This window comes from Leishmania major, chromosome 22 (assembly GCF_000002725.2).
Source record: "Leishmania major strain Friedlin complete genome, chromosome 22".
Lineage (NCBI taxonomy): Eukaryota > Euglenozoa > Kinetoplastea > Trypanosomatida > Trypanosomatidae > Leishmania > Leishmania major.
The window spans coordinates 327,869-353,011 of record NC_007263.2 but is presented as its reverse complement, the minus strand read 5'-3'; the positions used below and the strand labels follow the sequence as shown (position 1 = coordinate 353,011).

The following is a 25,143-nucleotide window of genomic DNA, read 5'->3' as shown; positions in this document are numbered from 1 at the left end:
CGTCGCCGACCAACCGCATCACGGAATAAGTGTGCATCATGCGAGCCTGTCGGCCTCTGCAGGAGAATGCTCGCACCGCCGTGGCGGGCAAGAACCGCTCCCCTTTCCCTCTGATGGTCTGCTGACAGATCCTAGTCTCTACACGAGAAGAAGAACAGGTCACCAAAGCGCCTCAGCGGTGCACTGCAGAATGAGGAGAGTAGCAGCACCGCTACCGAAAGGGCGCCGCGACGGACACCACGTATCACGTCCTTGCCTCACTCGCGCTCCCCCCATGAGTTCCTTTCCCTGCGTCGCCGTGCCCTCAAGCACAGCAACAACACACACAAATAACGAAAAAGCAAAGGCCTAAACGACACTTCGCCGGCGCAACCGCCTGCTTGCACACAAGGCGCGTCGAGGTTCCATCACAACGCATGGCAGCAGCAGCAGCAGCACTCAGAAGCCCCACTGCACCATCTCCTTCATGTCCTCCATCTTGTCATACGGCAGCGGCATCCCGCTCAGCAAGTCGTGCTCGGAGGCGCCATGGGCCCAGTGCGTGTGACGCACCTCCGCATCCACCTCCGACAGCACCAGCACGCTCGCAGCGAAGTCCCCCGCAGAGGCGGCCTCCTCCATCGGCACCACCGCGGCGACCGCGGCCGCCTCCGCTGCTGTGGGCGACCGCACCAGCGACTGCGCGGCGGCGTCCAGCAGGTGCTCCGCGAAGTCTTCGTGCGCCAGCAGCTCGGCCGGCACGGCCAGCGCGAGCGGCAGCTCCGTGAAGCCGCGTGCACCGGTGTGCAGCGTGCGCGCATCGATCACCAGCGCCTGCACCGCGCGCAGCGCCACGCGCCGCCCTCGCAGCTCCACCAGCGCCGGCGCCTCCCACTGCTCCACCGCCACGTCCTCGCGCGCCAGCCGCAGCCCTGCCACCACCACGTCCGCCACGCCGCTGTCCGCCGGCAGCGTCACGCGGCGAAGCCGGTCAGCCGGCAGGCTGCAGCGCGCCACCGGCAGGAAGTCGCGGTAGCCGTGTCGCCGGTCCGCACGCACCGCGCGCAGCGACACGCCGTCCGCCGGCGGCACCAGCACCTGCACCACGCGCCGCCCGCGGAAGTTCGGCAACGCATGCCGCAAGCTGCGCAGCAGCGGGCAGAAGCCCTCCTCGTCGTTGCTCACAAGGATCAGCGGCACGCGCATCAGGCGCTTGAAGTTGACGTCCAAATGCGCAAACTGCAGGTCGCGCGCACCGCTCTCCCCATCAATCCGCCGCGATACCCGCAGCTCGTCCGTGCCGCCCTCGTCCCCCGAGGCGCTGCGCCAGTGTTGCTCCAGCAGCATGGGGGTCGGAAAGAGCTCCTCCAGGAAGTTGCGGAGCGTTTCGCCGATGAAATCGAGGTTAAACTTAGAGTTGATGTTCGTGAACGAGATCGCATTGCGATAGCTGCGGATGCGATCCATTCGGCGAGCATTGTGCTGCACGTCATCATCGAGCTCATTATAAGCGGCTTCCTTGAGCTCTTCGCCGCGGAAACTTGCCGGTGCGCAGCCGTCCTCGTTGTCCAGCGCCACGTCCACCACCGGGAACACCGGCGTGTCGTTGTCCAGCGGCGACAGCCCGGCACCGCGCTGCATGCGCCACGCCTGCTTCGCCATCAGGTACGGCAGGTACTGACTCGACGCGGCCCACGGATGCCGCAGCATGTGCGCCGTGTGCGTCGATGGTGGCAGCAGGTCTATCGTGGTGCGTATGCGCTCCATGAACATGTTCAGGTTGAGGTCCGGTGCGTAGCGCTTGTGGATGTAGCCCCACATGTTGCGGCACTGTGGGTAGGGCGCGTGGCTGTCGAGCCGCATGCGGTACTTGCGCAGGCGCGGCTGCGTCTTGAACACGCGGTGCGTCGGGAACGCGTGTCCAGCGAAGCGCGCCGCCCAGGCTTCAAGGTGCCGCATCAGCCTAACTTGAGCACCTGATGAACCGGCAGCCAGCTTCCGCTCCAGGTCCACCCTGCGCATCAGCTGAGCAAAGGCTGCAACGTCACGCGCGACATCCGCCCTTGCCTCCGCTGGCGGCACTCGCTTCGGTTCTTCCTCCACCGGTTTCGCTGTTTCGAGGTAGTAGCGCGGGGCGATGAGGTCTGCTGTCACGCGGTCCAGCACGCGGCGACCCCAGTGCACGAGCGCCGGCATCTGCGCCTTGCCTGCCCACGTCCACTCGCTGCTGCCCGGCGTCGTAGACGACGGAGGCACCAGAGCAAAGGTGCCCGCTGCATCTGCGGCCCACGCCGGCTCGCCCTCCAACGATACGCGCGGCATCGCACACGTATCGCGCGTCAGCGTTCCTTCAGCGGCACCCCGCGCGCACTCCGCCCACGCGCATACAGCAGCGCTGCTGTTGCTCGCGCACGCCGTGCTTGTGGCCCTCGCGCCGCCTCTCGGCGTCGCCACGCTGCTGCGCGCGTCCACGGCAGCGGCGAAAGCGGCCCACGACGCACGCACGACGCCACGCCGCATCACGGCTGCCTCGCCCTCCACCGACGTCAGGGCGGTGGCAGCAGCAGCCGGCTGCACAAGCTCCTCCAGGTCCGCGGGTATCTTGTCCAGGTGTCTCTGAAGGCTGTACGAATTTTGCAGGACTGCGCGCGGAAAACCAGTTGCATGCGGTAAATCCTTCGGTAGGTCGTCGGGCCGTGAAACTCGCAGCACTGGCCCCCCGTAGACGTTTACGAAGTCGGTGATGTCGACGTCCTTCATGACGAGGTAGTCGTCGTTCATGTAGATGAAGACGGAGGACGCGTTGCGCAGCCGGTACACGAAGGGCTCGATGGAAAAGCTGTTCACTGTCGTCAGCGGCGCGGGCGGCATCAGCGCGCGCTGGTCCACAATGTGGATGCGCGTGTAGTGCAGCGTGCCGGTGTGCGCCTCCTTCACGAAACGCGCCTCGGCCGTGCCGAGCACCCTCGAATCGTCGCCGTCAGCAGCTTCGCACGATGCCTCAGCGCGCGCCGCGGTCGCCGTGGCGGCGGCGTAGAGGGAGCGCATGAAGAAGTTCTTGCTGTGGTTCAGCCACAGCGGCACGCTGCCGTACGGTGCCACGACGGCCATGCGGCCACGGTGCCAGCTGCGCGTGTGTTCCAGCAGCCCGCGCATGCTGTGGCGCAGTTCGTCGCAGTCTGCGTCGATGTCGTCCGGCTTCGTGCTCTCCAGGTCTGCACCCAGCGCGCGCAGCAGCTCCATGTTCGTCAGCGTCGTCTCCGGCGGCGGCAGTGGTGCGTCCCCGACGCTGCGGGGTCCGTTCGGGTGCGTGGCGGCCCACCACAGCGACGCCTCCACGCGCTTCATCGCGTCCTTGCCGGTGCCCACGTCCGCTAGCAGCTCCGACATGGCGCACGGGCTCGACGCCGACACGAACAGCAGCTCGGCGATGTAGCGGCTGAAGGCGTCCTCGGCGATGTGTGGCGCCTCGGTGTCCGTGTCGGCCGCGCGCTGCATCTCGCCCCACAGCAGCTGCACCGACGCGATCATGTTGCCGCACTCCCACGTCTTCGCAAACGGCTTCGTGTAGCTGCGCGTGATGTCGCTGCCATTGACGTAGGAGTAGATGAAGTCGAGGTGTGCGTGACGCTGCAGCAGCTCGTCGCGCGTGTAGCGGCGGTAGTGCGTGCGCAGCCCCTGGTCCGCCTTGGTGAAGTCCGCGTCGGCGTTGCCACTTCTGCTGGCGGTGGCACCGGCGGCTGCTGCAGCTGCGGCTGCGTGCGGCACGGCGAGAGGCCGCACAGTGAAGTTGAACGCGCCGTTGACGGCGTGCCGCGGCGCAGCGTCGCCGAGCTGCCAGTTGGCCTCGCCGTCGAGCCACGGCGACGGCGCCAGCGGCGTGCAGCGCTGCACGCTCCGCGGCGCGGCGCAAAAGGCCTCGTAGGTGCTACGGCCCACGCCGCTGCGCCGCCGCTCGTCCACGCGCATGCCGCCGCGGCCGAAGGTGCGCACCACGTAGCGGTCGCGCTCCACGTCGTGGTGCATGTACGCCGCGTGCGGCGCGCCGGTGTAGCCGTCGTAGCTGCTGGCCGTGGGCCGGCCGCAGAAGTGCGCCAGCGTGCGGTCCGACCGCGGCCCGTACGGGCTCAAGGAGCGCGGGTCGTGCACAGGGGAGACGTGCGAGTACCCCATCGACGTGAGGTCGAAATGTGTCTCCTGGTAGGTCCGCAGGTGTAGATTATGGGGATTTCGGTGAAAGAGGTACAGGCGGATTACACTTGTGATAGTGCACAAGCACAGCAGTACAAAGGTGACGGCCGACACCGTGGACACCTTCCATCGGCGCATGAGCTTCGTGAGACACCACACGGCCTTGCGGATGCTACGGGGCTCTTGCCATATCTCTTGCGCTGTGCCGCGAACTTCGTTGACACGGGCGGCGGCGAAACGGTAGTATCTTGGTAGCACGTGCACGACGGACTCGATCAGTTCGCCCATCACCACGGCTGAAGCGGAGGCTGGAGGTGGCGGCATGCTCATTGGCGCAGTGCCGACGCCGAGCGCGAAAAGAACGGGGGCGTGTTCCTCCCTTTGCGCCGTATCAGGGTAGAAGGCTGTGCGCGCCTCGGAGTCCCCTCCCTCTCTTCTCCGTCGATTTAGCAATCAGGTGGGGGTGTACGAGGGTATGTGTGTGTGCGTGTGTGTGTGTGTGTGTGTGTGTACATATGCGCATGTGCGTGAGTGTTGCCGACCGGCCGAATGCTTTCTAGCGTACTCCCGCACTGCAACCCGCGCCCCCAAGCCAGCGCACACGGTAGAGGCGCACAGTGACGTAAGCAAACCAACATGCGTGGAAGAGCACAGAAGATAAGAGAAGCACACCCATGACCAGGGCAGGAAGGAGATGGCGCATGCGCAGAATCATGCAACGATAAGTTGTGCGTGCGACGGGCAATGCTTGTCGGGGGGGGGGAGGGTACGCACGACAGGACAAACAACCGGCAACAAGCGGACCGCAAAGCGTGAGCGAAAAGAGGTCACTCGTTGGGTGGAGCAGCGCGCGTGAGAAGACCTCCCTGTCAACGCCAACGCACACTTTTCATTTACAGTGATGAGGAGGAGCAGTCTCCCTTGAGTGCATCCATCCCGCCGTAAAAAGCACGAGTACAGCGTCCCTCTCTTCGGCCCCGTCAAAGGCCCGATATCACGTGATGCGACGCAGCGCTAGACGCGCGCGTCACAGCAGTGCGCCCACTCAGTCATCTGAGCCCGGGCCTCTGCCCTAAACTATACCCAGCCCCCGCGTCGCAGGTCGCTTCATAGCCGCTCCCAATCATGCCGATCGCCATGTGGTGCATCCCCTTCGGGGTGGCTCGGGCCCTCCACCAGTAGGCAGTGCGAGGGCCCGGTGTGGGACGCATTCAAGTCTTGTTGACACTTCGCCCACCACATCGATGACACAAGCCAGCTCACTATTGCAGGCAGCTCCGACGCAACACCATCCAGGACCTCGCCCTGCCACCTCTGATGGTGGCGCGGCATTGGCAAGGATAAAGGAGGGGCCGTCTGGCTTCTCCCCAGAGAAAGTGTGTGTATGTGTGTGGGGGGGGGGGGGAGGGGGGGCTACTGGACCGTGGGATGCCACGCGCTGAGAAAGGTGTGTGTGCCCCTCCTCCTCTCCGTCATGAAGGGCCGCAGCAACGAAGGGAAACCGGAAAAACGTCCTGATGCGTCCCTCACGCTCTCGCGGAGAAGAGCCCACGTGGACACTCGCGCATGGACAGACGTCATCGCTCCCCGCACGCAAAGCCACGACGACGACAAACATGAGACTGCCTTCGTTGATCGTATCACCTTCGTTTAGCTAAGGGAACGAGGTGCTGCAGGGCATGTGGCGGATTAGGCGCCAGGGACGTACACGCCACCGCTGTGGCGTTGCAACAGCCCTTCCTAGTCGCCGTACGCCTCGTCCTTGTATTCCTCATCGAGCTCTTCGTCATCCTCGAAGGCGCGATCCTCTTCCAAGTCTTCCTTCTCGGTGTGCCGCTCAGCACGCTCCCTGTCCCGTGGCACAGGCGCTGCCAGAGCTTTCGGCCCTCCAGCGCTGTCTGCCACATTGCCGCTATCCGTGTTGTCACCGCGCTGATGGAACTCACGGCCCACCTGCAGCGGCGCAACGGCGAACGAAAGAATCTGCTCAAAGGCCGACTTGGGCTTGTTTACGACGGCGTTGCTGCTCTCGGCCTCGTTGCCCGAAGCTAGCCGCAGGCTCTGCGTAGCAGCACCACCGCCGCCTGGCAACGCCGACGGCGGCATCTGCGGCACACCACCCCCGCTCTCTGCCTTGTAGCGACCCAGCAGCACACGCGTCGTCTCGTTGAAGTAGTTCAGGCTGTGGTCCAGTGAAGGAACGGCGGTTACCACGGAGCTGGTGACAACGCCACCGCTCAGGTGCGGGCCAGCTCCCGACGACACCTCGGCACCCGTGGCACGAGTGCCGGGTAAAACGCTCGAGGTGGCATGCGCTTGGGCAGAACCACCCGCAACCCCAGCGTTGCCGCCACTGACGCCTCCGTTCACTGAATAGCCGTTGCTATGCTCCTCTTCATCGCTGGACCACATCTCCGACCCTGCGGCGCCCGATTCACCACTTAACGGGCTCGCAAGGCCATCGCTGCCGCCGTTGCCAACACCGTTCGCCGGGATGACGGCCGCTTCGGCAGCAGCCACAGCAACCCGCCGGGCACGTTTGCGCTGCCGCGTCTCCGCGGCCCGCTGCCCGATCGGGTCGAACGTGGCGTCCGTGCGAACACAAGCAGCGGTCGACGGCACCAAAATGGAGAAACGGGTGCGGTGGGCGCCGATCTTAGTTCTGCCTGGGGCGGCAGCGTCGAGGTTTAGCCAATCGCCGCCCCTGACGACGTTGCCCATGTCCACGTCGTCCACCTCGCCGGGTTGACGAGTGCCGTTGAGACGCAACCCCTTTACCTTTCGCTTGTACCGCGTGCGGCGGCAGACGCACCACACGACAAGGGCGATGATAGCAGCGGGCACCACGAGGGCGATGAGACCAAGGAGAGCGAGGCGCATGGCAGGTGGGTGGCGCGTGCCGAAGTTGTCGGGAGGGAGTGCTGACGATGAGGGAGGCAGTTCTGTGCCCGCGTCGCCTTCACCGACCAAGACGACAACGATGTCGGCCGCTGACGGCAATAACGACGACCTCCTCAACGATGACACCGCGGACGACTCCCGCGACAACGGCTCTACGGATAACGACGACGAGGAAGCCGTGGTCTCTGGGGCCTTTGCTGCTTCGTTGCCCCTCCCGCTAGCGCCTGGGCTGACGCCGGAGCTCGAGGAAGACGGCACGGATGCAGAAGCACTCTCCTCCAAGGCGAACAGATCGCCGGCTTGCGAAAAAGTGACGATGTCGTCAACATCGCCGTCAGCCCGCGCGGCGGTCACCACAACGGCGGAACCCGTATGGCGCGGTAGCGCCACAGGCTGCAGCAAGGACACAGTGAGCGGTGGCGCGCGTAGGCCCTTCCCCTTCCCCAATACAGCGCCGTGTAAGGCAGAGACGCAAAGCGCGCCATGAGCACCGTCGTCGCAGGGCGTCGTCACCACCGCTGTCATAAGTGAGAAACTGTACAGCAGGACCACAAGCAACAGCACGCGTTGAAGCACTCGCGCCGTGGAGACGTGAGGACTGCGGTTGCGCTGCAGCCCTTGATGAGACACGGGACACATGGCTATGCTTATGTGGGCGTACCTATCCTTGCTCGTGCGTAAGGACTCGCAGCAAGATTGCCGCCGCACTAAAGCGGGAAACAGCCAGGAAGAAACGTCTGCGGGCGTGCGCCAGGACAGCAGCACAGACACCACAGGCAGAAGGGATGAAGGCAGCACACACGGGAAAGAAAGAGAGGCGCAACCCCTCCTCCAGCGCCAGTGATGCGCGGCGCCAGCAAAGAAGAGAGACGGTGGTGTACGAAGCACACAGCGCACTCCCCCTCCCCCCTCTCTCTCCCAGCATCACCACGCAAACGTGCGCGCACACTCGAAGGACGCTCTCGGGTATTTTCCTCTGTTTGCGGTTGCTGAAGGCGCGCCGCACGCGTCCTTGATGCGCTCGGCCAATGAGCTGCAGATGCGCTTTGCACGCATTACTCCGCGGGCGGCCTCGACTTCTCCCCGCGTATCCGCGTGTACGCGAGTTGCCGGATGCCAAAGCCTATCGCTGCAGTGGGGGGGGGAGAGGGAAAGGAAAGCGGTGTATCAAGCAGCGCGGGACGGCCTACTGGCGCCCGCCGTGTACAAGCGCTGCGGTTAGCCTCTGATAGCCGTGCTGGCGCATGCACACACGGAGACAGGCAAACAGCACCAAATGCAGCGCACAGCGCAATCGAGGGAGCGGCGAGCTGGATGGGGGGGGGGATGTTGGCGTCGTGTGCCGGAGGAGGTCCAACGGTGCCCAGTGGAAATAGAGCATAGGAGGAGGGGTGGGACGGGGCGGCGAGAGAGGGACCAAAGAAATCGAATGACAAAGAAAGATGAGGCGATGCATGGAGGGATGAGGAGGTCATCATGGCGCCATCCCCCGCGTTGCCCTTCACATCGTCTCCTCTCCCCCTATCGTCCCCGCCGTGCCACGGTCGTCAGGAGCAGGCGCCGCCGCACACAGGCTCCGCACATCGAGCACGAGGAGCGGCACGAGAGGGGTGCCGAAGGGGGAAGGGGTCTTGCGGAAAAGACGGAGACGGAGGGAACGGCGAGCATACGTCGGGGAGCGGGGGGGGGCACATAAAGCGCGCGAAGTGCCGCGCTCGGCCTCTCTCCTGTGCCACGGCGACGGAAAGCGCAGCGCCACGCCGGTGACGAGGAGGGGGAGCCTGCGAGGCACACTGGCGCGTGTATCTGTGTGAGTGTGCGACGCTGCCCTCCGCTCCAGCCCCCTCCCCCGCCGCCGTGCAGCGCCCACGCATGTCCGCGGTGTCAGTCCGCCTCCGCTTGTTCGGCGCACTTTGCGCGTTTCTCCCTCTGCGCCTCGTGCCAGTTTCCTCGCCACCTCGTCCGCCGCGTACTCCAACACCGCACCAGCGCCACAGGCCGGCGCCGGAACGCCAACGCACACGCGCACACACAGCCACCGCTCGTCTGCATCGGCTGCACACCACGGCTATGCCAAGCAGCCGAGCCCACCAGCACCGTCTGGCGCCGCGCAGCCCACCGCAATGCCGCTGCGTACAGCGCAGGCTAGGCCCCGGGGCCACGCTCAGCATCGCCGCAGCGCAGCAAAGGCAGAAAGGCAGTAGCTGGATGCGCGCATTCGTTGAATCGCCGGCATGATCCGCAGTGAGCTGGTCCAAGCGTCATCATGGCCGTCGGTCTCACCGGCACAGCGCCAGCCCACACCAGTCCGCTGGCACCAGGAGTCCGCAGCCGTGCTCATAGGCAGGCTGCAGGCGACTTGGCCTGCCCACAAAGAGTGGGCGCTGGGCCCTGACACCGCGGTGAGGTGGCCGGCATCGTCAGGAAGCCAAAGCACAAACACGTGTAAAAATAAACACAGAGATGATAAGAGAGGGAACAGCGTCCACGAGAACAGCAGTGTTCGGCTGTGAAAAGCAATCGCTTGCCAGAAAGAAGCGAAGAGAGGGGAGAGAGACCGCCGGCAACGGCGCTCGCGACACGCAGACAGACAGGCGCACAGAATGGGGCGGGAGAGGGAACGAGTAAGCACAGCGCGCGGGTGCGGATGCGCGTCTCTGACGGCGTCTCTGATTCCCTTCGTCCCCAATCTCAAGAGCGAAAAGAAAACGAGCTCAGGCCTGCCTTCGTGTTGCCGCTGCTGCTTTCTCTGCTCGTTCGGCAGCCCCTCATCCGAATTCTTGCGCGCGGCGCACACAACACAGAGCCCGGCCGTGCCTCCATCCCACAACACGAGTGAGAGGCGCGGGAGGGCGCAGCCGTCAAATGAGAGAGACGAGCGCAATACAGACCGCTGATGCAGCGCAATCCAGCGGGGGCACCGAGAATAATAATGATAGAGCAAAGGAAGTCAGCAAGGGCCAACGTCGTCCCTCAACGTGCACATAGCCCACCACGAACAAGTCAACACACCAACGCACATAGACAGCCACAGCGCACCCGCTCCCCCCCCCTGCGGCACCACGGCTTCATCCCGGCCGTCTCGGACGAGCCGCCTGCCGTCGAATCGGGCCACGCGCGTAGCGGCCTCCTCATGCCCTTCCTCGCCCCTTCCCCGGGTGCGCGCGGCGCCATCGGCGCCACACGGAGACGCGGGTGGGCTGCACGCCTTCACCCACGCGGCCACCATTCGGGCTCCCGATCGAGGGCGCAAGCCGCGGCGGCCGCCGTGCGGGCAGCAGGGGGCAGTCCGGGCGCACGCAGCACGGGCCCGAGGAGGAAGTCGGCCACCTTCCGGTCAGCGCCCTCAGTCGCCTCAAGCAGCCGCATTCCATCATCTGCTCCCCGCAGGCTCGTCACGTTCGCGCCTGGGGGACTCGGCGGTGCAGCTCGGGACGCCCTCGCCACGCTTCCGGCATCTGCGCCTCATCAGCCCACCCGGGCACATCGACGGCGCGCCGCATGCTTCGCGCACGCACCTTGCGGCCCACGGGCATGGTCCGCTTCGCGCCGTTCCCGTCCACCGCTCTTGCACCTCCCGCCTCTCCATGCACCGTCTGCGTGCGGCACGCGACGTGCCGGCTGTGCATGACAGCGCCCGCGCACCGCGCTCGCAGTTCTGCGCTGCGGGGGCCTGCCTCAGCGCGGTGTCGTGGCCGGGGAAGAGGGCTCGCTGCCTTCATCGGCAGCCTCCGGCCATGTGGTGGAGAGGCGTGTCTGGATGGCTTGCCCCGCACACGCTGCGACAGGCAGGGCGCTGCTATGCGCCTGTGGCGTGAAAGTCGCAAGGCTGGAGGCGGCACTTGCGCTGCTGTAGCCCTCGCAGTTGATCCGCCTGGCAGCAGCAGATAAGGTCGCACACCCCACGAAGTGTCACAGGAGCGTGGTCTTGTCGCCACCCGAGCACTCACCCCTGCTGTTAATCCTCAACGCGTACGATAATGCCACATTGCTGACAAGGTTCGAGGCTTCGCCATGCCCCATGACATGCTTTCCTGCAGGCCGGAAAGCGGACGCCGAGTCTTACGACACCGGGCCAACGTCAACGGCCTGCAGGCCCACAGAGAGCGTTCCGACGTCAACGGCTGCCTTGTGCGGCTCAGCGGAGGCGCTGAGTGCGAGCATCGCGGCGACGCACACCAGCAACACCACAAGCGGACGCACGCTGCAGATCTTCATTATGCTAGTTCAAAGCTGTGCGGGTGTGGACTGTGACGCTCGCATTGCCAACAGGGTTGCTGGGGGAGCTTGAGGCTTAGTAGCGGTGGCAGATGTGCGCAAAGCGGGTGGGGGAGGGCAAGTTATAGCAGATATGGGGGCTGGCGAAGTAATAGGTGAGAGCAGAAGGAAGCGAGTAGGTGTTGGGGAGATGGAATGTACGGCGTAGAGTCGCTGTCGGGTGCAGGAATGCATGTGGATGGGAGCGGGTGAGCGAGTGGCGGCGCACGTCATCGTTTCAGGCAGGCGAGGAGCGCAGGCGGAGAGGTCGTGTAGAGTATGTGTGGGGCACACACACGGCACGCAAGGCGCAGATGCAGAGAGAGGAAAAGGGAGAGGAGTTAGCAGAGAGGCGAGCGCCGTACGGAGAGAATGAAAAGGTGCGAGCACCGATGCCGCGGGGCGCTATGGTGACCGTGGACCGAGCGCACACGTACGCATTGATGCACACAGACACACACGCGCAGACGCTCACCACATGAGGGGGAGCGATGTGTGCGCTTTCGGCACGCGGCGGTGGCCGGCAATGCGCGATGCTCGCATCCACACCGCAAGGCCCGGACGCGCGTGCAGACTGCAGATGGCTTGTCGGCAACTCATTCGCGGGGTGTTGTTGTCGCCATGACGAGAGAGCAGGAACGAGAGCGGCAGGGCAGACACCGACACTCTCACAGCGTGGCTGCGCCGAAACCAGTGAGAAAGAGCCACGCGCCGCCAAGTGTTGCCCAGCACCCCACTAGCATGCGCTCGATACGTCTCGCATCGCGCTACGGCGACAGTGCAGCCAGCTCCTTCGCGAGCGTGCTCAGCGTAGCCGTCATGGCTGCCTGATCGCGCCGTACCCGCTGGAGACCCGCCAGCGGCTCTGCGTCACAATCGGTCGTCAAGAGAGCAGCACAGTGGCCACTTCGCCGAGCAGGTGTCGCGACCGCGCCGGCGGCTGACGCTTGATGAACGTATTCCACGGCACGCTGGTAGTTGAGCTCCGTCACCTCAACCGCAAAGCGATGATCCTCCTGCATGCGGATGTAGCGACGGTGGAACGCCTCCTCCTGAACGAGCCGCTGCTGGGCGAGTATGCGTGACTGGCGCTTCGGGCGCGCATCAGGCGCATCGTGACTCTGGTCGGCATTCGTTGCCGCTCTCCAGAAGCGCCTTGATGTCGAGCACGCTCGTTCACTGGCCTGCGATCCAGCGCCCGCAGCATGGATTGCGGCGTGCTGTTCCGGCGGCGGAATGCTTTGGTGTCGGCCCTGCGCCGTACCCGCCGAACTTGCACGAGGAGCGGAGGAAGAAGCGGTGGTGGGGGATAATGTTGTGAGCATGCGCCCTAAAGGAGCCGCAACAGACGCGGCCGCTGATCGGGCCACGATTGGGCTGCTGGGGGCCGAAGCTGTGACGCTGCGTTGTTCCTCGGCTGGTGTGTGACAGGGCAGCCTCCTCGCGCGCTGGTAACCGCCCTCGGCGTGAAGGTGCGCCCCGGGGACTGGTGCAGAGGCGTCCGCTGCCGGCGAAGCCGTCCTCGCGTGACAGCTTCGAAGGCGCCCGTCAGGCGAAGGTGATACGGCTTGCACAGATGCGGCCCCTGCAAGAGTGCCGGCAGCGAACCCGAATGGGATGCGTCGCGCCACGGGATAGGGAGACGTGTCCGCTGGCAAGTCCGGTTGCTCGTGCAGGTGTTGTTGCCCTCGTGTTAGCTGTCGAGGCAGCGCTGTACGGTGCCGCATCGATTCCTCGGCATCCGGCGACCCGCTCAGGTAGAGGCTCCACGGCGCGGCATCCGCCGTCGCCCCTGGCATCACGCCATCATCTGCGCCTCGCTCCTTCAAGTCAATGTGAGCGTGCGGTGGGCTCAGCAGCGAAGAAGGAGACCACGACGACACACCACCACTGGTAGAAGCAGCAGCAGCAGCAACGGTGGCCCCCACCGCCGGCATGGCGCGACTGCCGCAATGCAGAGGTAGTGCACCCGACGGTCCGGGAGGACAGACGCTCGTTGGTGCAGCGGGGACAGCGGCGCTGGGGGCTCCCAAGAGGGCCTTGCGCGCCTCCAGCACCCGTGTGGCAAGCATGCGAGGACTGTACACAGCAGCGTATCCAGGCACCAACGTCGTACTTGAGAGAACAACCCCACCAACACCATTAGAGGCAGCACCGGCCCGCCACGTAGCTGCAGAGCACGCCTGGCGCGTGCTCGCACCCACATCAGAGGTCGCCTCAGCTGCCAACGATACGGGTGAGACAAGGGGCGATGCCTCGATCGACAGCACACAGCCATGTGAGCCGTCGTGAGGGTGATGGGCTGGCCGTGTTTGATGACCGCCGGACAGCGCACCGACTATTGCTGCCGACCTCTGCGCCGCTCGCGGATGGTGCGGCCCCTGCCCCCAGCGATGTGTTCCAGCTGCGCCCCAGCTGCTTTGGCAATCGTCACCGGTGCTGCGCCGACGGGCATCGTCGCGCACAAACTCGAGACACGTAACAGGCCGCCACGTGCGTGCTACGATTCGCATCTCCTTGTCTTCATCGGCGCCGTCCACCTCCGCGCTGCTCGCCGGGCCGCACATGGTGGAAGTCCGTGGCGCCAATACCGCCGCGAGCCCTGGACGTGATGCACGCTGCCCGCTCGAGGAACTCCGCACCGGGTGAGCGCGCTGCGGCACCGCAGCCACTTCAACGCGGTGCGCGTCGCTGCGCACAAGAAAGGCCTCGCCAGCGCTGCCCGCTTCACGCCATCGGGCACCGCTGCTCCGATCACGCGGGTCGACTTGCGCGGCACCTCCCACGGCCCGCTCACCCTCAGCCCTGCTCGCCCAGCGCTCCTGCGCCGGTGATGCGATGACCGTCAGCCGCACGCGCGAGCGGGACGGCAACGTCCACGACAGCGCGGCCATGCCTTGATACGCTTGCCTCCCCGACACAAGCGCTGCTGATGCACAGCTCTGCGTCACCTCAGCGAGGACAGCGGGCGCCACCGCCTCGCGTGGCGGCGTGCGACGAGGAAGCGCGGCGAGCGAGACCGCCAGCACACGGGGTGGCTCGTTGCCACCAAAGTCACCCGCAGTGCCTGAGGCGCTAGTGGCGCTCGCGCTGCCTAAGTTCGTGGGAGGTGCACACACGCGCGCCTCGGCAGCTTTGCGGACCGGCGGCGGTATCAGCGAGGCCCCGGAGAGGTCGCCTTCCCCGCCAACAGTGCTGCGCACCCAACGCGCAACGTTGACGCCACCCTTGAACGCCCTTTTCCCCGCCTCGCCACATTCGCGGGCTGACTGGGATGGATGGCCATCGTCGCGCTCAGTCACTTGCCCCGCGGCGGAGCCCCGCGAGGAATGAGTGGCGGCCCGCAAAGAAGACGAGAGTGCGGTGGTGTCAGCAGCGCGGCTGCCGACTAGAGAAGCCTGACTGCGCCACCGATCCAGCGCTCGCCGTTGAGGCGGCGGCGGCTGAACGTGGCATGGAGCATCAGTTGGTGGCGCGGCACCACGACGTGCTCCGTCCAATTCCAGAGCGGCAGCAACGCCGTCCCTGAGGGAAGCTGCCGCAGGGAACGCTTTACGCTCACGAGACGCCCGCGCCTCGCCGTCGCCTGCACGAGCTTCGCTGGCCATGTCAGCCTCAGAAGCTGCAGCCTGGAGCACGACGCCGCGTGCCTCAGTGGCACTGCTCTTGCTGTGGCGGTGGTTCTCACGACAACTTGGGTGGAGGGACGATGCGCCATCGCCGGCTCCCCGCGGGGCCGGTGGAAGCGGTGGAAGGCTTTCGCTAACGACTGCCGCCGCACCACTACCGCCGCAGCCCACAGCAGCCTCCGTTGGTGTGGCTAGAGGAAGCTGCAACTCAGCTACCTCCGTCATGGCAGGGCACGTGCCGTACCGCGGAGTTCGCCGCGCCGCGCCGCTCCCGTCCCCATTGCTGCTGCTATCTCTACGAGTCTCCTCGACGGTGCGCTGAAGTGGTAGCTGCGCGGGCGGCGCCGCACTCAACGAGGGAGAGCGCGACGCTAGTGGAGACGGCACCAGTGATGACGCTTGCGATGGGTCGAGCGCCTGCCGCGCCGCATCGGCCCGCTGCGCCTCGCCCGGGCCGCACTCTTTGGCGCTGTCGCTGCTGCTCTGCAAGCTGCGGCACGCGTGTGGCGGCACCTGCGTCAGGAAAGAGGATGGGTGAAGCGGCGCCGGTGCATGCGACGGCGGTCGTGCACCGCTCGTCTCGGTGAGACCGGGCGAGCTGCTGGTGGTGCCATCGTCGTCATCCATGTCGCCGACGGCGCGATAACGGGAGTCGGACCGTTTCCGACGGCTGCAATGATGGTCATGGGCCTCGCCGCGATCGTAGCTGTCGGAGGACGTCGCGGCTGTCGCACTCGCACCTCTCAGTGACTCCCGCCGTACCACCGCACGCGAGAGGGACGCAGAACTCACCGATTCAGGCGAGTGCGACGGCAGTCGCAGCCGCTGCTGTTGCACTGGAACGGAAGGGGAGGAGGCGCTTGACAACCGCGGCGGTCCAGGGAGCGGCACAGCGGAGGTGGACGTAGACGAGAGCGCTGGTGGCGACGACAGAGTCACCGTGTTGCTCACGCGTGCAAGCCGTAACGCGCGCTCAGAGCGTGGTTGGTTGTCCATCACCTCCAGGCCGCCATCACTGCAAAAAGAGGGCAGTGCGAGCTTCCTAAGCGAACCACAGCGGGCACCGGATACCTCCGTGCCGGGAGATGCCTCAGCGGCGGCGTTGCGCTCAGCATCGCCGGTTGCCAGCTCCATCTGCGCAACGCGGCGCAGCGGTGATGGGCTCTCCGTGCGGGCAAAGGCGCGGGGGATCACCTGCTCTTGTCGCTCTGGCCATCTTGTGACGGGTGCGGCAGCGGCGACGGCAGTCGGTTCACTTGCTCTTGCCTGCGCCTCCAACGAGGAGGCCCTGGGTCCACGCACGCCCACTGCATCATCGGTGCACTTGCGCTCTTCCGCGGCACATGAAGCTCTGCCGGACGCCCATGGGATCGGCGCCGGAGCCCGATCACGGTCGGCTGCAGAGCAAAGCCACACCATCCCCTCCACGCGGCTGTGCAGGTGATCGTGTGGCAGCAGCTGTGGTGCACGACGAGGGGGCAGGTGCGCCGCACCGCCACTGCCAGTCATGGATGACGAAGAGGACGGCAGCGACGCTGAGAACGGGATCGACGACGGTGTCATCTGAGCCGGCGACAAGGACTCACGGTTTGACAACGCATAAATGAGCTCGTTGGTCACCTGGTGCTGCGGCGCCGGTGCCGCACTAGTGTTCGGCGGCGGTGGTCTGCACGTCTGCTCCCTCTCGCCTAATGAAGGCGGTGGTCGACTCGCGCCCGCTGCCCTGTGGTCTAGGTCACTACGGTCCTCCCCAAAGCCGCCATGTGAGTCTGCGGAGCTGCAACGAGCGTGGTGGCCTTCGCCTCCATCATTTGTGTCGTCCAGCCCCACGGCACTTGTCAACAGCTCCGTCTCCTGGCCGGCAGCGCTGCTGCCACCGCTGCTAGCCGCATCGCGTGCAAGGTCAGGGCGCTGGGTATAGCCGCGACTGCTGCGGCTGCAGCTGCGATAAGACGACGAAGGCGAGCCGATGGTGATGTCCATCATGGCTGATCGGGCGGGGAAGGGGGGGGGGAGTGACGTACCCAGCGAGAGAGGAACAGAGTAAAAGATGGCAGCAACAACGGGCTGCAGCCCCAGCGACAGCAGCCTACCCCGTCTTTGCTCGTGCGTCTGTCAGCCTGCGTGGGCGACCGGTAAATCTCTGTGCCTGTAGCAGAGGAAAGGGCGGAGGAGAGCGACGCGAAACGCACGCGAGGGGCGTGCAAGCACAGCGGAACAGCAGACCGAGGGATATCGCCGCCGCGTGTGCGTGAGGGTGCGGAAGTGAGAGGGAGAGGGAGCGCCGATGCGAAAAGGAGGGGCAGATGGCGCAGAGATGCGACACTGACAAAAGAGGGGATACAGGGCGTGGCGGTGGCGAGGCCGATGACGATAAGACAAATCGCGATGATCCGAGACGCTAAGCAGACACCGACAAAGGAAGCTCGAAGGCCACGTAAGGCGGAGCGAAGACGAGGAACGGCTGCTTGATGCGCCAGCAGACCTGCGCGATGTGTGCAATGTATGGGAGTGGGAAGGAGGGAGGTCTATGTGTGTGTGTGTGTGTGTGTGTGTGTGGTGGTGCACCTAATGATGGCGTCGGCAGGAGTACGCCGCCGCTTATTCGCCCGCTGCGTATGCCGCCACCAACTTCCTCTTCGCTCCCCCTTTCTCTATAGAGAGAATCTAGGATACGTATATACATATATATATATATATATAGGATACAGTGCAACAACGCTGGTCTCAGCTGTTCGTCGTCAACAGCCAGCCACACAGATCGACTCGCATGAAGTGCAGGCCTGCAACTTCCCGCACACCGCTAGACACTTCTCCCTCGCCAGGACAAGATCCGAGAGGGAGAGACAGTGCGCGCCAAACAAAAACGCAACACGCTGAGAAATCAGCAGACGAGGGCTGCGTCACCGGACAGGCGGGCGGGGCAGTTCTGCAGAATGGACGCAAGGGAGGGCAAGAGACGTACGCGTGAAGTGTACGCACGCGCACACACGAGCGAGGGAGCAAGAGGTGGTAGAACATCAATGGGGAAAGCGGATGGCGGGGGCGGCAAAAGGGAGAGGAGCGCGGAGGGGTGGGGAGGCGAGACTGCACCGCACCCACACCCACTGCCCACCTCTCCCAGCAAGGCACGCGCAAAGCGCTGCAGAAGGAGAGAGAGAGAGAGGCGGAGAGGGACAACAAGACAGAGATGGTGGCGTGCACGCGCCTTGTCACGCACGCTCGATGGCCATCGAAAACGCAGCGGGCGCTGCAGTCGCTCCCTTTCGTTGATTCACTTCGAGTTTGCGCGTGGCCGCTGCCGTGCGCCTCCGTGAGCGGCGCACACGCACACAAAACAAAACGGCGAACGGCACATCCACGCCAAGCCACTACGCGCACAGCGCACCTTCGCCCCCCCCCTCCGGCACACACACACACACAACGCATGAAGGAAAATGAAGCCGACAGGCCAAGAGAGAGAGAGAGAGGTGCCCCACTACCCACCCTTTCCTTCTTACTCCAGAGCCGACACCACAACACGGTATGCAACGGACGTCCGAGTACGAGACGCAAACAAATACCCATATCGGCTACCAGCGCTGCACGGCGTCCTCGTTGATGGGGCGATGCCACGCCTGGCCCCGCTCCTGCAGCTGCCGCAGCTGCTTCTCGCGATCGGCAACCTTTGCGCGCGTCCAGAGCGACTCGGCGACGTGCTTGCTATCCATGTACGCCACCCAGTTCGTTCTCAGCAGGCGGCCCTCATCCATCGGCGTGTACGGGGCCAGCAGCTCGAACGGAAGCGTCCGCGTCTTCGCGCCAGGCGCACCACGCGGCCGGTACTGCGGGCCGTGCCGTGTGAAGTACTCCTTGCCACGCAGGCTGTGAGCCCAGCGCTGGCCCTGCTTGCTCGCAAGCCACTGGTCCTCCCAGGCGTGGCGGCGGCGGACCTCGTCGACGGGTTGGTGTGCCCTGGCCATCGGGATGGTGCGGTGCACAGCGCCGGCAGCATTGGCCGCGGCGCCGCCGTCGAGCGGCGCCTGGTCGCGGCGAAGCACGCCGCCTATCGTCTCCACCGAGTCCTCCGGGACTGTGTAGAACTCGGGGTTATCGCGAATACCGAGGATGATCGGCTTCAGGTCCTGCAAAAACTGCTTGTAAACCTTCAGCTCCGCCTGCTCCATGAGCGCGCGGCCCTGCTGACAAGCGTCGGCGTACGCAGCGAGCACGAGCTTGTGCTGCTGGGCTGGCGACAGGTCCTCGACGGCGGGGTGGACGCGGACTCGCTTGAGAAAGCCTCCCGGCGTCGTCATCACCTCGACACGGCCAGCCCACGCCCGGCCTACGACGGACATGCGGTCAAACCGGATCTGGTACTCGTACTTGTTGTTGTACACGTAGGCAAGAATACGATGAAACTGCCGCTCGGGCATGAGGCGCCGGTGATGCGCCCAGAGTGCGCCGCGCACGCGCTCAGCGATGCGGCGGTACACCTCCATCGCGCGCAGCCTTTAAGTGTTTCGTTGCCAAGTCGAACGCCAGTGCCGTCTAGCGGTCTCCGAAGGCGTCCCCTCTTTCCGTCCTTTCGTATGCGGTGTTTTCCCCGCGAGGGGCGGGGCACGACGTGAAGGTAACGCCGAGTCGAAATGAAGGAGAGTCGAGCAGAAAGAAAAGAGCAACGGTAACGCGATCGGTGCAAACACAAGGTGGGAGCCGTAGAGCAGAACGCGCGCAAGCCTCCGTACACAACTTGACAAAGGAAACGCAGCGCAAGCGCTGCCCTCTCTCTCACACGCACACACACACACACTCGCTGTGCCCGTCATTCCCTGTCCTGCTTGGGGGCAGGTGTCCGTGCGTGTGTGTGAAGCAGAAATCACAGTAGAGGGCTAGCCCAGACCGCTTCCATCCTACACCGCCGCCACCCATGTGTGCATGATGGACGCGGAGGGGGCTGGGGCGGCCTCCCGCCTTTCCGTCGGCGCGTGCGGCTCTGTTTCGTTTGTTTGTGCTTGCGTCATTACTGCCTCGTTGTTAGCGCTCGCCACACACACACACACACACATGCACGCATACACATACACATACGTATATGCGCGTGCGTGTGCCAATGCTCACGTTGGTGCGTACAAACACTTGAGCAGCATGCCTGAGCAAGTGCGACACGGTGGAGGGGGGCCGAGAGCGGTTCGCGGCGCTCTCCGTTATCGCCAACGGCAGCGCTTACCTGTGACTTTCGTCCTCCGACCTGCCGAGCAGCTGTGACGTCTGCCAGTACGTATCCTTCTCGCCGTAGCGCTTCCACAGTCCGGGTGGCATGGAGCGGTAGTTGATCTTGGCGGTCGCGTTCAGGTGCATCTGCTGCTGCGAGCGTAGCGTCGGGGCCTGGCGAATCTCATTCATGTACTTGGCCGCCGTCACCTCGCCCTCGAACTTCTCGAAGCTCGCCGTCACACGGCCGGCGTTGCGCACATACGCGGCGACCTCCTTCTTCCGCATCCCGGCCAGTGCCGTCTCCTCCTCGCGGGCCTGGATCGTCCGGCGCAGCTGGTGCAGTGCCGCCCACGGTGCCTCGGGGTTTTCCTTCGCAAGGAGCGTCTTCAGCTGCTCCGCCCGCCACTCGGCCTGGCGCCTATCCACGTCGGTGTTGGTCGACACGAGAGCCGGTCCACACGGCCTGCCAGCTCTGTAGGCGGACAGGCGACCAGACGCGTCCTCGGCGAGCAGGCCGCCGACAGCGCAATGTCTGCCACGCGCGCCGCCACCACCGCCGCCGCGCCGACGCCAGCGCTCCTCCCTCCGCTTCTGCTTTGCCGACGAAACAACATTGTGCTGGCGGCCATACCGCTCCATCACGTCGAGAAACCGCGAGACCGTGCCTGCCGAGGCCGATCTCAACGAACAAGACGGTGCCACTGCCGGCGGTGCTGCGCTGGCGGTGGCACCTGGCGCAACGCTGCCGTCCGTGTCGACGTCACTGAGACCGATGACGCTGAAGCGGCTGCCGCGACATGCCGCCGCTATTGGCAGCGCTGGCAGCGGAGAATGCGAAAACTCGCCTGCGGGGGCCACGGCTGTGGCCCTGGAATTCTGTGCTTCCATGTCGCCCCCGCCATGTCGCGCCTCCGTGCCGTCCTTGCCGCGCGCGTCGCACTCTCCCTCAGAGACATCCGGCTCCCCGTGCAGCTCCAGCACAACATGAGCAGCCCCGGGATTGTCGAGGCCGGTGTTCAGACGGTAGCGGCCGCTGCCCGGAAGGCCTGCCACCTGCTCTGATGCTGCAGCGGGTCGGGTAGGATCATAGCCCACCTGCTCATGGGTTGCACTGTACGACGGTGAAACCGTGCGCAGTGGGTGCGCCCTACGCCAGGCGAGGAACCGTTCACGTCTCTCACAACGACCCTCCGCAGCCGCAGCCGCCATCGACGATTCGGTAGGGAAGAAGTCTGCAGTGTCGCCCGCTGCGTCCAGATCGCTGGCACAGCCGGAGAGCAGCGCCGCGGCTCCAGCGTCAGCGGCGCCGTTGCCGAGCGGCAGCACATAGCGGCGGTGGCGACTGCCGAATGCCGCACCAGGCGGCGACGCCGCGGTCTCAGACGCAGCGACGTTGGGAAGAAGTGTAGCGCCCCGCTCGGCGCTCGTGCCTTGCGCACCCGCACCGGCGCCACCGCTCCCTTCCCGCTCTCGCCTCGCGCCTGACCTCTCGCTACCGCGCGCCTCCGGCGGCAACTCCGCGGCCGCGCTCGCGCCGGTGCCGTCGCGCGTGAGTTGAAAGTAGGCTTTCGCCTGATGGCGCTCCAGCTGCCGCGCAGCGTCGATGCGGCTCACCTCCGCCAGAAGCGCCGTGCGTGTGAGGGCCGCCCTCTTGTGCTGCAGCAGCTCCCGTAGCTTATCGCCAGGTATGATTCCAGCGGTCTCTGTGATGAGGCCACGCAGGAGCTCGATGTTCGTGCCATCCTTGGCCGAGACGGGAATGATGAAGGGAAACACCTTGCGGTACTTGCGCCGGTGCTTCGTGATCAGCGCGTACACCTGGCGCATGACGGAGCAGACGCGGGAGTGCGGTACGCTGTCGCACTTGGTCAGCACCATAAAGCACGCGCCATGGACGTTCTCTATCCACTCCAAGTATTTGATGTCCGTCTTGGTGAGGCCCCGCTCGCAGTCCATGCAGTACAGGACGGTGTTGACGGAGCGGCGAACGCCAAAGTAGGCGTCCGTCAGCTCGATGGCCGCATCACGCCACTTGTCGCTCATGCCTTCGATGCCGTAGCCTGGCAAGTCCACAAAGGTGAGCTGCAGCCCGCCGCCGGGTAGCTTGACAAGCTGGTTGTGGTGCTCCTTGACATGGAAGGCGTGCAGCTGCTCCGGCGTCACACTCTGGTAGAAGGAGATCTTGCGCGTCGTGTTCGGCGTGCTGCTTGTCTTGGCCACGTGCTGGCCCAGCAACGCGTTCAGCAGACTGGACTTGCCAGCGCAGGCTCTGCCGGCGAAGGCCACCTCCTGATACAGCTCGTTGATCTCGAAGAAGTAGTTGTGGTCACGGAAGATGTTCGCGTCGCGCGCGCGGCTGCGATACGGCGCCGCCGCGGTGCGGTCGCCGTAGCCCTTCGCATGGCGAGACGAAAAAGTGGAGAGCGGCGCCGCCAGACTTGCCTCGATGCTCGAGGCCGGCGACACAGTCGTCGCTGCTGCTGCGCCGCGGCCGGCTGTGCTGGCCGAGCTGCCAATCACGTCGAAGTCGTCGGCCGAGGCGCGTGTGCCGGCCTGTCGCACCAGCGAGTACGTCTGTCCAAGCATCATCCTGTTGCCGAGGGCGCGCGCCTCCTCCGTCACCTGCCCGAAGCTCAGCGGCGGCGGCGGCACCAGCTTGCCGTTGTACGTGTAGTCGATTGGATTTGGGTGCGTCAGCTCATACAGTACCTCGCGACGCTTCTTGATCTCGGCATCGCGCTGCGCTGTGAAGACGTCCGTGACGAGGTCGATCACATCCTGCCCGACACCCCGTGCTGCAGGGTGGGCATGCTCGCTCTTCTCCAGCGCGGCAGGCTCGTGCGCCGCGTCGGTGCCACCGCCGCCGCTGCGCCGCTGATGACGCGCTCGCTGTGCCGCCTGCCGCAGCTCCGATGTCGATGCTCCCCTCTCGGCCATGCAGGGCAAGAGAGAGGCGGGGGTGTCTAGGACAATGTCGTCGTCTTGCACATCTGCCACCTGTTCGTCCGCGGACAGCGGCGCCAGCGAGGATGAGGCAGCGGCGGTTGTCTGAGGAATCCATGATCCTGTAGGTGAGGCGCGACCCTACGCTGAACTTCTTTAGCGCCGTTATCCGCTGAGGTACACGCACGAACGTAGTCCAAAAAAACGAGTCCTACCTCAGCACATGGCGGAAGCTGGGCGCATGCGCGGTGGAGAAAGCGCAGGAGGTCTAAAGCAGAGCGGTGAGGACGGCAGTCAGACACTGCCGTGTGTGTGTGTGGGGGGGGGGGACTTGTCTTGCACATGGTCGCGTAGTCTCCGCGAGGCCGTTTGTCCGAGAAACTTCCACAGGTTGCCGGTCGGTGCGAAGTGAGGCGCGGGACCACCATCTGGCTGGTGCGGCTTCAAGAAGGGCACAACGGGCCACTCGTTCCATGTAGCAGCGGCGCAGCCGGTGGTAAGGCTCTCGTTTTAAACGTTTAGCCTCGCTCTCTTGCAGTACACCGGTAGGGCCCGGCCACTTTCACGGTGAATTTCGTCTTCGCCTGGGGTGGAGCCGCAGCGGACTTCACGGAGCATCATATTCGAGCTCACGCACCTTGAGCGATTTGAAGGGTGTAGAGCTGTGTCTCAGTGGGACGCGGGGTGAGGCTACCGGATGTTGCACTGACTTCTGCCGGTAGATCCTCACCGATAAATTGAGCTGCCCTTTCGGAGTAGGGTGGGGTCGCCTTGTCTTATTGCTGGTGTGCGCAGTGCACGGGGCTATGGATAGCCAAGATGAGTGCGCGCGATGGAGGGTCGGTGGGGGCGATTGTGCTGCAGGGCTGCACCCATCCTTCAAGGCTAGCTCTTTGGCGCTGCTTGATGAACACATCCCAGAGAGGGCGATGCTCGGGCGATGCCTAGGGTACCTTCACAAGACATGCCTCTGATCAAGTCAGCTTTGGAGTCCAGAACAGTCTATAAGCTGCTCTACCAGATGGAATAGCCTTCCCGGCGGTTTTCGCGATAAGTCCAGTGGTGAATTTAACCTCATCCCTGAGTGACACATTGCGATTGTGTATGTGTGGTGAGTGTCACTGCATGGGCGATTCGCCTTTCTTCCCTGATGCGCTCTCGGGTTGTTTATGTGTGGTCGGGGTGATGGGGAGGGGGCACACTGAAGCTCGCGCGTCCTCGCTTCTGTGCTGCTGTGGAGTAGGCACGGCCTTTGAGAATCGATTTGCCAATAAGGGATAGTAAAGCTTCCAGTTCACTGTGGAAAGAGCATAATTGGGAGCCAGCCATCACTCGCTGTACCCAGGCCATATCCCTTCTCAGAGTAGACAATAAACTCGATTGCGCAGCGGTCACTCGGCGCCGTGGTCGCGGTGCGCCAATATTAGATTAGGCAGTCGAGCGCCAAGGTGACGTCTCCGTGGTCCAGTCTGCGCCGTGCCACATTGAAGCGTCATTTTTATTTGCGCAGTTCAAGTATTCGTCAGTGAGCTAGTCGTGTAGAATGGTCTCAGCCCATTAGGGCCGACTTTTCGTGTTCCACACCGGGAGACGCAGGCCGGCGTCCATCCCAACAACGTGAGGGCTAGGCGCGATGCCGCTTCGTGTTTGATAGGGAGCTTCTCATGTCACCATGTCACCCTTAGGTGCGTGGCCCGACGTGAAGTGTACCCGTGTAGTAGGGGGCTGATCACAGCGAAGCCAGACCGTCACTGCGCCAACCTCGTCCTTGAGAACAGGGGGGAGGGCCCGCGCACCTATGTGTATCTTCTCCTGTATCAGCACGGAGACGTCGCCACCGTGCTTCTTTGCTTTTACTACACCACAGTGCCAAAATCCATACAAACAACATGCTTTGCGGGTCTGTGAGGGTGAAATGCACCCCTTGCAGAATACGGACTTGTATCGAAGATTCGTCGAGGAGCCGAACCCACCAGCACCGTCTGGCGCCACTCAGCCCACCGCAATGCCGCTGCGTACAAGGCAGGCTAGGCCCTGGGCCCACGCT

The 25,143-nt window shown here is 64.6% G+C and overlaps 5 protein-coding genes across 5 annotated transcripts; all 5 read right to left on the bottom strand.

The window, feature by feature from the left end:
• Nucleotides 1-438: 438 nt before the first annotated feature.
• On the bottom strand, nt 439-4,500 carry LMJF_22_0860 (hypothetical protein; the record flags this gene model as incomplete). Its single annotated transcript, XM_001683185.1, has 1 exon — nt 439-4,500. One exon carries the CDS (start codon nt 4,498-4,500, stop codon nt 439-441), a length of 4,062 nt encoding a protein of 1,353 aa, XP_001683237.1.
• Nucleotides 4,501-5,910: 1,410 nt separating this feature from the next.
• On the bottom strand, nt 5,911-7,710 carry LMJF_22_0850 (3'a2rel-related protein; the record flags this gene model as incomplete). Its single annotated transcript, XM_001683184.1, has 1 exon — nt 5,911-7,710. One exon carries the CDS (start codon nt 7,708-7,710, stop codon nt 5,911-5,913), a length of 1,800 nt encoding a protein of 599 aa, XP_001683236.1.
• Nucleotides 7,711-12,095: 4,385 nt separating this feature from the next.
• Nucleotides 12,096-16,943, bottom strand: LMJF_22_0840 (5'a2rel-related protein; the record flags this gene model as incomplete). Its single annotated transcript, XM_001683183.1, has 1 exon — nt 12,096-16,943. The coding sequence occupies one exon, from the start codon at nt 16,941-16,943 to the stop codon at nt 12,096-12,098; it is 4,848 nt and encodes a 1,615-aa protein (XP_001683235.1).
• A 1,586-nt stretch (nt 16,944-18,529) lies between these two features.
• On the bottom strand, nt 18,530-19,438 carry LMJF_22_0830 (conserved hypothetical protein; the record flags this gene model as incomplete). Its single annotated transcript, XM_001683182.1, has 1 exon — nt 18,530-19,438. The coding sequence occupies one exon, from the start codon at nt 19,436-19,438 to the stop codon at nt 18,530-18,532; it is 909 nt and encodes a 302-aa protein (XP_001683234.1).
• Nucleotides 19,439-20,162: 724 nt separating this feature from the next.
• LMJF_22_0820 (conserved hypothetical protein) lies at nt 20,163-23,090 on the bottom strand (the record flags this gene model as incomplete). Its single annotated transcript, XM_001683181.1, has 1 exon — nt 20,163-23,090. The coding sequence occupies one exon, from the start codon at nt 23,088-23,090 to the stop codon at nt 20,163-20,165; it is 2,928 nt and encodes a 975-aa protein (XP_001683233.1).
• Nucleotides 23,091-25,143: the final 2,053 nt, after the last annotated feature.